At 42.9% G+C, this 10,260-nt stretch overlaps 1 protein-coding gene across 4 annotated transcripts; it reads left to right on the forward strand.

Moving 5' to 3' along the window:
* The first annotated feature begins 4,183 nt into the window (after positions 1-4,183).
* Positions 4,184-8,541, forward strand: LOC119348885. 4 transcript variants are annotated; one of them, XM_037616884.1, is made up of 5 exons: positions 4,186-4,349; positions 4,470-4,960; positions 5,093-6,164; positions 7,262-7,498; positions 8,247-8,541. In XM_037616884.1, the coding sequence occupies exons 1-4, from the start codon at positions 4,322-4,324 to the stop codon at positions 7,477-7,479; spliced, it is 1,809 nt and encodes a 602-aa protein (XP_037472781.1). In that variant the 5' UTR covers positions 4,186-4,321; the 3' UTR covers positions 7,480-7,498; positions 8,247-8,541. The 4 variants fall into 4 exon arrangements, with proteins under 4 accessions (XP_037472782.1, XP_037472780.1, XP_037472781.1 ...); XM_037616885.1 differs by lacking the exon at positions 8,247-8,541 and adding an exon at positions 6,825-6,875 and having other exon boundaries at positions 4,184-4,349; positions 4,470-6,164; positions 7,262-7,368; XM_037616883.1 differs by having other exon boundaries at positions 4,185-4,349; positions 4,470-6,164; positions 7,262-7,504; positions 8,222-8,541.
* The last annotated feature ends 1,719 nt before the right edge of the window (positions 8,542-10,260 follow it).

The raw sequence follows: 10,260 nt of genomic DNA on the forward strand, positions 1-10,260 counted from the left end.
ATATATTCCCATATACCCTAAAAACATCGATAACGAAGATAGATTGGGAGTTCAACCGCCGCAAGCCTATGTAGCCACCAAAAACCTCTCGGGAGCCTGTTCTGGCACCCTGCCGGAGGGGGAACCCATCACCGATGGCCATCTTCATCATCCCGGCGCTATCCATGATGAGGAGGGAGTAGTTCACCCTCGGGGCTGAGGGTATGTATTAGTAGCTATGTGTTTGATCTCTCTCTCATGTTCTCTCTCGTGTTCCCTCTATGGCACGATCTTGATGTATCGCGAGCTTTGCTATTATAGTTGGATGTTACGATGTTTCTCCCCCTCTACTCTCTTGTAATGGATTGAGTTTTCCCTTTGAAGTTATCTTGTCGGATTGAGTCTTTAAGGATTTGAGAACACTTGATGTATGTCTTGCCGAGCGTATCTGTGGTGACAATGGGATATCACGTGATCCACTTGATGTATGTTTTGGTGATCAACTTGCGGGTTCCGCCCATGAACCTATGCATAGGGGTTGGCACATGTTTTCGTCTTGACTCTCCGGTAGAAACTTTGGGGCACTCTTTGAAGTACTTTGTGTTGGTTGAATAGATGAATCTGAGATTGTGTGATGCATATCGTATAATCATGCCCACGCATACTTGAGGTGACAATGGAGTATCTAGGTGACATTAGGGTTTTGGTTGATTTGTATCTTAAGGTGTTATTCTAGTATGAACTCTTGAATAGATTGATCCGAAAGAATAACTTTAAGGTGGTTTCATACCCTACCATAATCTCTTCGTTTGTTCTCCACTATTAGTGGCTTTGGAGTGACTCTTTGTTGCATGTTGAGGGATAGTTATATGATCCGATTATGTTATTATTGTTGAGAGAACTTGCACTAGTGAAAGTATGAACCATATGCCTTGTTTCCTACCATTGCAATACCGTTTACACTCACTTTTACCACTTGTTACCTTGCTGTTTTTATAATTTCAGATTACAAATACCTTTATCTACCATCCATATTGCACTTGTATCACCATCTCTTCGCCGAACTAGTGCACCTATACAATCTACCGTTGTACTGGGTGTGTTGGGGACACAAGAGACTCTTTGTTATTTGGTTGCAGGGTTGTTTGAGAGAGACCATCTTCATCCTACGCCTCCTACGGATTGATAAACCTTAGGTCATCCACTTGAGGGAAATTTGCTACTGTCCTACAAACCTCTGCACTTGGAGGCCCAACAACGTCTATAAGAAGAAGGTTCTGTAGTAGACATCATATACCCACCATGAATAGAAATTTCAAGCAAGACATGGAGTATTACTCCTCACCGGAGGCCCGAACCTGGGTAAAACCCTTGTTTGACCTCCGACCTAAGACTTTCACCCACTCTAGTAACCCTATAGAGGGTATTGACATGATTATGCACCGTTAGTTGGCACGCGAGGCACGAGCAGCATCGGTTGGAGATCGATCTCAGATTGGATCTTCTCTGGCCTTTAGCGGACTCCCGTTGGTGGAGTGACGATGCAGAAGACCGTCAGATCCCTCGGTAAGGTACCTTGTGTAGCTGGAAGCCACAAATCGGATGTCGCACGGGGAATTTATTCATGTTCGGGCCTCCATGGTGGAGTAATACCCTACGTCGTGCTTGTGATTGTTATTGATGGTGGGTATACCTCGAGCGAGGGATTACGAAGATGTATGAGTCTACCGAGAGTTGTTCTATGGGAGAGTAGATTGGACGGAGAGTCCTCTAGCCTCCCCTTATATACACAGTGGAGGGTTTCACAAGGGGAGATGCCATCTAGGTGGCCGCCGCCACTAACTTTGGGATCAACATTGTTCAAAACATTTTTTTGATGTCTAATTTCTCCATAAACCTTGTACATTTTTTTAGACACGACGAACTCTTTTTTATACATGTTTAACATTTCTCGTATATATGATTAATATTTTTAAATAATACATGTTTTGATGTGTATCTTTTTCATACACTTTGTATTTGTATTCAATATACATACAACATTTTTATACACGTTTAACATTTTGAATAGATGATTGTTTAAAAAAATACAAGTTTTGATCATTTGATGTCTATTTTTTCATAAACATTGTAGAATTATTATATACGTTCATATTGTTCCAATATATTATTAACATTTTTTAAAACATATTTTTGATGTCTACTTTTTTCCATACACCTTTTTACATTTCTTTTATCCATCAGGAAATTTTTTAATAGATGTTTAACATTTAACATTTTTCAAAAACATGATTAACATTCTTTAAATACATGTTTTGTTGTATATCTTTTGATACACATTGTAAAAAATTAATATACATTAAAAAAATTCGTATGCATGTTTAACGTTTCTTCAATATATGATTAACATCTATTTTGAAATTTTTGTTTTGATGCCTACTTTTTTCCTACACATATACATATAAGAAAATTATGCACGTTTAACATTTTTCCAATATATGATTAACATTTTTCAAAACATATTTTTCAATGTCTAACTTTTCCATACACCTTGTACAATTTTTGTATATACCAAGAACATTTTGTTATACAGGTTTAACATTTTTTGAATACATGATTAACATTTTATCATATGCATATTTTGATATCTAATTGTTTTGTGAACACATTTTTACATGTTCCATTAATCATTATATATTGATAATTATAATTTACATAAAATTTAGACAATAAATACATGTGATTTTTGACATATTAAGGACAAATAAATAGATAATGGTAAAGAGTGGCTACTGCATGTGCTTGCAGCATTTGATAATAAGGTTTGTGATATGGTCATTCTACTTATATGGAGAATTTGGCAACTTAGCAATGATGTTGTGCATGACAAGGAAGTGCCACCGGTTGATGTTACTATGGAGTTTCTGGATAGTTATTATAAGTCCCTTGATCTAGCCAGGAATTATAGTATGGAAGAAATTTTAAAAGGGAAGATGTTGACATGGGAGGAGGTTATTCCTAATAGTATTCAGCAGGTCGCGTCTCCTGTTCCTTGGCCACCACCTCCAGCAATTTGGGTTGCGCTGTCTGTGGATGGATCTTTCTCAGCTCATGATGGCAAGGTAGGTGCTGGTATGATCTTACGTCGTGATGATGGCTCTGTTATCTTTGCTGCTTACCGTGTTATATTCAATTGCAATGAAGCGCTTGAGGCGGAGATACATGCAATAATGCAGGGGATGGCCCTTGCTTTACAACATACTGATCTCCCAGTTAGGGTGCAATCTGATTCCTATAATGCACTTTCAATCCTCTGTGGTGATAGTATGCCCCGATCGGTCTATGGTCATCTAGTAGCAGAAATTAAATCTTTTATGGATGAGAGGGAGTTTGTTCCACACAAAAAATATAGGACTCAAAATAGGGTAGCAAATTGTATGGCAAATTATAGCCGTACCAAGTCATGTACTACGGTATGGATGAGCAGATGTCCTTCATGTTGTGAGGACTTATTGCCTCTCGATTGTAACCCGGTGACTTTGGAATAAAATTCCCGTATTATTCGCAAAAAAAGGACAAAGAAATGTAGAAGACAACAACGTTCTTCTTTTCATGGTAGCATAATATTTGAGGCTTGTATATTACTCCTTCCGTCCTAAATACTTGTCTTTTTAGAGATTTCAAATGGACTACCACATATCAATGTATATAGACATATTTTAAAGTGTAGATTCACTTATTTTGCTCCGTATGTAATCATTTGTTAAAATCTATAGAAAGACAATTATTTAGAAACGGAGGGAGTACATATGATGATTTATGATACACTATCTAAGACGAGCAACAAAGCTTGTTACTTATGAGTTAATTACCGGTACAGCATAAATGAGTGTACATAAAAATCACGCACATTCTGTTATGCTGTGGAAAATACAAATAACTGTAGAGTTTTTACAGTTTTTTTAGTTTTTCTTCCCAATTTGAAGGTCTGTTTTTTGGAACCTTTTTGAGGGTTTGTTATTCTTTTTTTGTTGTTGAGGGATTGAGGGTTTGTTATTCCATTCCGCGGGACGTCACATTCCTTGGCTTAGGAATGGCCCATTTCTTTCTCCTCCTATTTTGTGTTCACGGGCCAACGTTAGGAATTCGAAGCACCCAACCCGAGTGCTACATACCCTCATACACTCAGAAAAAAAAAATTGATTCCAAAGCGCTCGGCTTTACTCCTCTACCGTGCTCTGCTCCGCCGGCGGCCGGCGTGCCTCTGCCCCCTAACCCCGCCGCCGCCGCGCCGCGAACCAAAGCGAGTCTGGAGGCCAGGATCCGGGGACCACGCGCCACGATGCAGCAGCCGGACCTCGTCGGCACAGGTCCGTCCGCCTCCCCACCTCCCCTCTCCGTCCACTTTACCATTTTTATCCTCCTCCCGATTCCGTTCCAGTATTCGGCCGATTCCGTCTCAGGGCCACCGATTTTGTGTTGCGATGCAGGGGGAGACGACGAGTACGAGTACGCGATGTTGGAGACGCTCCTGATCCGGGGGGAGTCCGCCGCGGTGGGAGCCCCTCGCTTCGACGGCAAAGACTTTGAAACATGGCAGGCTCTGATGAAGATCCGCTTGCAGGCCTATAGCCTTCTTGTGTGGGACATTGTGGAAACCGGTTTCTCTTGTGTGGATGAAGCAAACCCAACGGCACTCGAGTTGAGGAGCATCCACTACAATGCCCAAGCCATGAACGCCATATACTGTGCCCTGAGTGATGATCAGCTCTACCGGATCTGGCAGTACGAGAGTGCTAAGGAGGCTTGGGACGCTCTCCAGGCTATACATGAAGACACCCCAATCGTTCGTGAGCTAAAGGTCAAACAGTTGAGGGAGAAGATGAAGTTGTTTGCGTGGAGGAAGCACGAATCCCCCCATGACATGTTTGGGAGGCTCGAGACTTTGGTCATCAAGATGAAGAGACTTGGATGCGAAGAGGTGACCGATTCTTATGTTGTAGAGAAGATGCTTCGTGCCATGACACCAAGGAGCTCCACCTTTGTGACAATCATCCGTCAGAGGCCTAACTTTGAAGAACTCACCCCTCTTGATTTGCTCCATATTTTCCAGGTCTACGACATGAGGCAAGAAGAATCCAGAATCATGCGCGGGTACGCGGTGAAGGAGGACACTGTCGTGCGGAGGGAGCCCAACTATGATGTATGGTGCTCTGGAGAAGTGCCTTGCTTCGATGGCACACACTATCTATCATGGCAACGTAGGATGAAATTCCATTTGCTTAGCATTCACCCTCTTGTGTGGAGAATTGTGGAAACTGGTTTCTCTTGTGTGGATGAAGCAAATCCAACGGCTCTTGAAAAGAGGAATCGGCAGTACAATTCCGTAGCTATATGGGCCATAGGTAATGCCTTAAGTCGTGATCAGTTCATGAGGATTTGCTACTATAAGAGTGCTAAGGAGATTTGGAATGCTCTCCGAAAATTTAATGAAGCAGTTCGTGAGTCAAAGCTCCGCTATTTGAGGATAGATATGGACAGGCTCGCCTTAAGAAAACATGAGTCCCCCAGGGACATGTATGCAAAGCTTAACAATTTGGTCAATGAGATGAAGGGTCTTGGGTGCAAAGAGATGACTGATTCCTATGTTGTGAGGAGGATGCTTCGTGCCATGGCACCAAGGAACGCAAACTTGGTTTTCCTCATCCGTGAGAAGCCTAACTTTGAACTACTCACCCCTCTGGATGTTCTTGCAACATTCCTCCTCTACGACATGGAGCAGAAAGAATCCAAGATCATGAGTGGGTATGCTTTGCCACGCTCAAGCAAAAAGGCCAATGCTGCCTTGAAGGCCAAGCAAGTCCAAGTGGAGGAATCAAGCGATGATGAAAACGACCATGATCAAGGCCGAGAGCAAATTCAACAAGGAATGCAAGAAATGTCTCTCACAGGGAAGAAATATGGAGCGTTACTTGGAAAGAAAGGCCACGAAGCAAGAAGCAATTTCTCTGACAAGTCCAAGATGAGGAAATCAAAGAGACGTTGCTATCAATGTGGTGATCCCAATCATTTCATTGCTGATTGTCCTAAGGAGGAGGACAGGAAAGAAGAGAAGGAGAAGAGCAAATACAAGAGCAAACCATTCAACGACAAGGGCAAGCCATACAAGCCAGAGGGGCAGAAAGGTCAGTTCCTTTTCTTCAGCTTGTACTTTCAGTTGCACAGTTTGTCATGAAGTAGGTAATGAAATATTCTGCGTTACTATGACGGGATCCGAGCCGACATGGATTCAGGGTGGTCAACTATGAATGCTTTCGGTATCAATGTCAACGAGAACCGGGATGAAAAGTATTTGGTATTAGTAAAATGACAGCATTGCACTATAACTAATTAAGTGTGCTAGTTCAATCAATAAGTGTTTGATAATGTACTCAACTGTTACCAGCACTAAGATTTAGGCCCTTTCTGAGTGTTGTCCTCTTAATGTCTAATTTGATTATTGAGTGGGCAATATAATTCAAGCAAATTAATGAAGTGATAACTATCTATGACCTTCGGAATGCGTACAGTAGTGCAATTTGGAAATGCATAGCCCAGTGAAAATACCAAAACAGGACACTGGTTGCCTCTAGAACTGTGAATTAGCAAAACAGTCATACGGACATAGGACATTGACTGCTATTCTGCTCTGACTGAGTCAAATTTTGACATGTACACTGTTCTAACCATTTGACATTATTATTAGTCTATGCATACCAAACTGATACACAGTTAATATATGAACGAAATTAAAAATATTTCCACTATTGCATGATGGGGCTTTGAATTCTCTTCTGTATGTTCAGATGCACTAAAGTTGTGTTCTTATATACGATAAGACTGGAGGATTGCCCCAAGTAAGTAAACTGTATTCTGTATTGTATATCTAGTGAATTTTACCTGCTCACCATTTGCAGACGTTATAGTCAGAGATTCATTGGGGTGTGGATTCAAGAAAAATACATAACTAGTCACTGTTATGCTTGATCATTTATATATCCCTAAGAAAAACATGATGGTTTTATTTTGGGCAATGGAAACTGATTTCACGAGCATGAGTGGAGGAAGAATGAAAGAGGTACTCGATATGTTTGATAGAAATGTTATTGACTTTGAATCCCTTCCTAGCTGTTGGCTTAGTGGAAAGAGATTTAAAATCTTTAATATCATCACTTCGTGAATCCTGTGGGGGCTCTGGTTGAAGATGGTAATTAACCACAAGATCTGGTTGAATACGAAACAGGTGTGGAAGCACATCCTCACGTCAGTATGGGAGTGGAATGTGCCGTTCAAAGATGCAGAGGCAGTGGACTTAGACCGCTTCGGAGCCCCGTTAATGGAGAACCTGAGAACTCCACTTCGGAGCTGAAGAGGGGGCTGGTGCCGAAGCTGCCAAGGAAACCTGCTGCCCAGCCGGCACAGCTCCACTACTACCTCAGTGCACATCTAGTGGAGGAGTGATGACAACACCCCTGTTGAGGTAATCATAAGCACACCATGCTGTTCACCTCTTAAACCTGAATTTTTTTGGTTTGCATTTAGGCTTTATTTTCGATGCTATGCAACGCTGAGTTTGCGGACGATTTGAACCTGTTAGCACTGTATGACTCGTTGGTTTCATACTATAAAATGGACCTGTGGGGGCTCCACCCTGTTCATCCAAAAAAAAAAAATCCTTTCTGTTACCTGTAGGTAGACCACATACTTATTTTGAATTGTTCTCTGAATCTTATCAACAGCTTATCACCCCATGGGCTAGGAGTGATGTCTTGAACCATTCCAAACTTGTAGAACCAAACCGATAATAACTGCACAATGAAAGATACATGGACATATCCCGGTGGTATCATCAAGAAAGCTGAACTTGTTGCTTTAAGGAGTATTGTCTTCCACACAAGTTCTAGTAAGATGCTCATACTTGAAAACACCTACTAGTCGTGGGCATATACACCCTGAGGCACTGTCTTCTCTGATGCTTACCTTTTGGTTGAAAATAGAAAAAAGTTAAAATCAGCTATCCTGAACATACCATCTGCTGGCCTTCATATTCTGCATCCCACCATAACATGCTCAGCGTAACATCGCCATTGCTTGAGTGGCACCTAGTTTCCACAGCGTGTATGCTCTTTTGTTGCGTTGCCTATGTTGTCCTGTATCAATGTACTGACAAGTTATTTTATGTGCTCATATCATGAATAAGAAGATTGTGATTTTCCCTGTCTCAACAGAAAACTGAGGAGATAATAGCAAGCACCAAGTAGCCAGATCACAAGAAGAGAGAGGGCAAGTCTTGCTTGATGCCAACGCCCTGTAAGCTGTAACTTAAGGATCTTTCCACTCTGCTTTGCACTTGGAGTTTGTATCTGACCTATGTAGATCTAGATCATGGACCTGTTCTTGCTGTTTCACTAACTGGGAATTGAGATGACAATAATGTGTCTGCAGATGGTAGCTGTTGTTTGAATGTTTCCCTGGGACATTATTTTTCGTACACCGGCGCGTTTCTCATCGCCAGCTTGACAATTCCGATAGCTTCATCTGTTGTCATCTCTGCTTTTGCATAATTCTGCTTGTAAGAAGTGGACGGATCTTGGTTGCTACGCTTCCTGAGATACTTTTGCTGTTGGGATGAAGTACTCCGATCCTGAGTTATATAAGCTGCTGCTTGGATGATGAAGTGCTGAGATATTTTTGCTGTTGAGGTGGTGACATGTATATTAATATTTGTATGATGAGAGGAAGCATTGAGGCACAAGTGTACCCCTAAATCATGCCTTCCAAAATCATCGACACGACGACACGATGACAGAATCAGAGTAGCATTTTAGTGTAATCCTCATTTGTTTTTCTCCAAGCCATCATCTTATGGGGTGGTATGGAGTATTCGGTAGATTTTTGCAACTAATTACAACAAGATCCGATTCTGATCGAGTACTGAGTGTCATACATCCACGGGTTACATCAGAAATTAGAAGGGTGAACAACATGTGATTATATTAGCAGAGGATAATACGGAGAATGCCCTGTACAGAGTTGCAATCACCACAGCAAACAAACATGAATGTTACAGACTTGGCCAGCAGTAACTACGCCCAGGAGCTACTCAAGGAACTGAAAACAAACGACAGCTAACCAGTGCAATGCAACTGTGGAATCAAGTGGAAACCGGCAAAATTGCCTGCACTAGCAACGGGAGCATTGCCACATTGTATGTACTACAACTCATTCCGCTAGAGAGAATACGGTAGTTTCGAAGGTTGCATTGGGCCATTGCACAGGCGGGCGGGGGAAATCTCGAGTTAAGTTGTTGGTTGGCAATCCCACCACCTGTGATCTGTGCTGTCGGCTATTGAGCCAACTGGCCGTGATTGAAGTTTTCAGATTTAAACTGAATTTCAGTTCTCAGTGAATACTATGCCGTGTATGCATCTTTGCTCGTGGTCCTTCGTTTGGACGGTCATGGTCTCAGAAGCCTGTTGGGAGCTTTGGAGTCGCCGTTTCTGCAGGCGAACTTGCTGGGCTCTGAGCGGCTACCACTGCCTCTGTCGATGCGCACCGGCATTGTAACTTTGAGCGTCCATGCTCGCGTCTTTCACTGGGCCGTTTTTCAGTGACGACAAGGCACGACCCATGAGCGTGAGCCGCGCAAGCACCTGCGCTCTCTGCCTCTGGCATCCATAGAGGACTCGAGTCTCGAGACTCGAGAGAACGCCTGGGCCTGGCCGTGGCTGCCCGTTCTCTCTCTTTCTCTCTCTCTCACTCTCTCTTGCGTTGCGTCGTGGGTGAGTCTTGTGGCGTACTGCTACGTGGAGCCGTGGATGCGCTAATCCGCAGTGCTTTACCGGATCATCAATCTTATCATCACCAACCAATTCCCACCTTTCTTCTGACGACCGCCACACTTGGAGGCAAAATTTTGAGTTTTGACCCTTTTTGTCTACTTTAGTTGGATCCGACCCTGGTTGGAAAAAAAATTCAAGATCTGACCCTTTTGCTACCGCCAATGCCCTCAGCAATGCTCCTTGGCGGTAGCATTGAACAACCAACCGCCGCGACCCCTGGCGGTAGGGGTGGTGACGGTCGTCAAGCTGTTAACGACTGTGCTTGCATGGCAAAGGGCTTACCGCCAAGGGGGACAGCGGTAGAGCGACACACCCTACTGCCAGGGACCCTGGTGGTAGGGTCGCATGGTGGATAAGGTGGGGGGGCCCACCCACCACCCATCCACCCAAACATCTTCCC

The sequence above is a fragment of the Triticum dicoccoides genome, chromosome 1B (assembly GCF_002162155.2).
Source record: "Triticum dicoccoides isolate Atlit2015 ecotype Zavitan chromosome 1B, WEW_v2.0, whole genome shotgun sequence".
Taxonomy (NCBI): domain Eukaryota; kingdom Viridiplantae; phylum Streptophyta; class Magnoliopsida; order Poales; family Poaceae; genus Triticum; species Triticum dicoccoides.

Excerpts from the sequence above, each read along its gene's own strand:
- LOC119348885 (XM_037616883.1), top strand. The coding sequence starts at position 4,322 with ATGCAGCAGCCGGACCTCGTCGGCACAG. Across the intron at positions 4,350-4,469 it reads GCCGGACCTCGTCGGCACAG|GGGGAGACGACGAGTACGAG; the intron begins GTCCGTCCGCCT and ends GTTGCGATGCAG. Across the intron at positions 6,165-7,261 it reads CAAGCCAGAGGGGCAGAAAG|GTGTGGAAGCACATCCTCAC; the intron begins GTCAGTTCCTTT and ends AATACGAAACAG.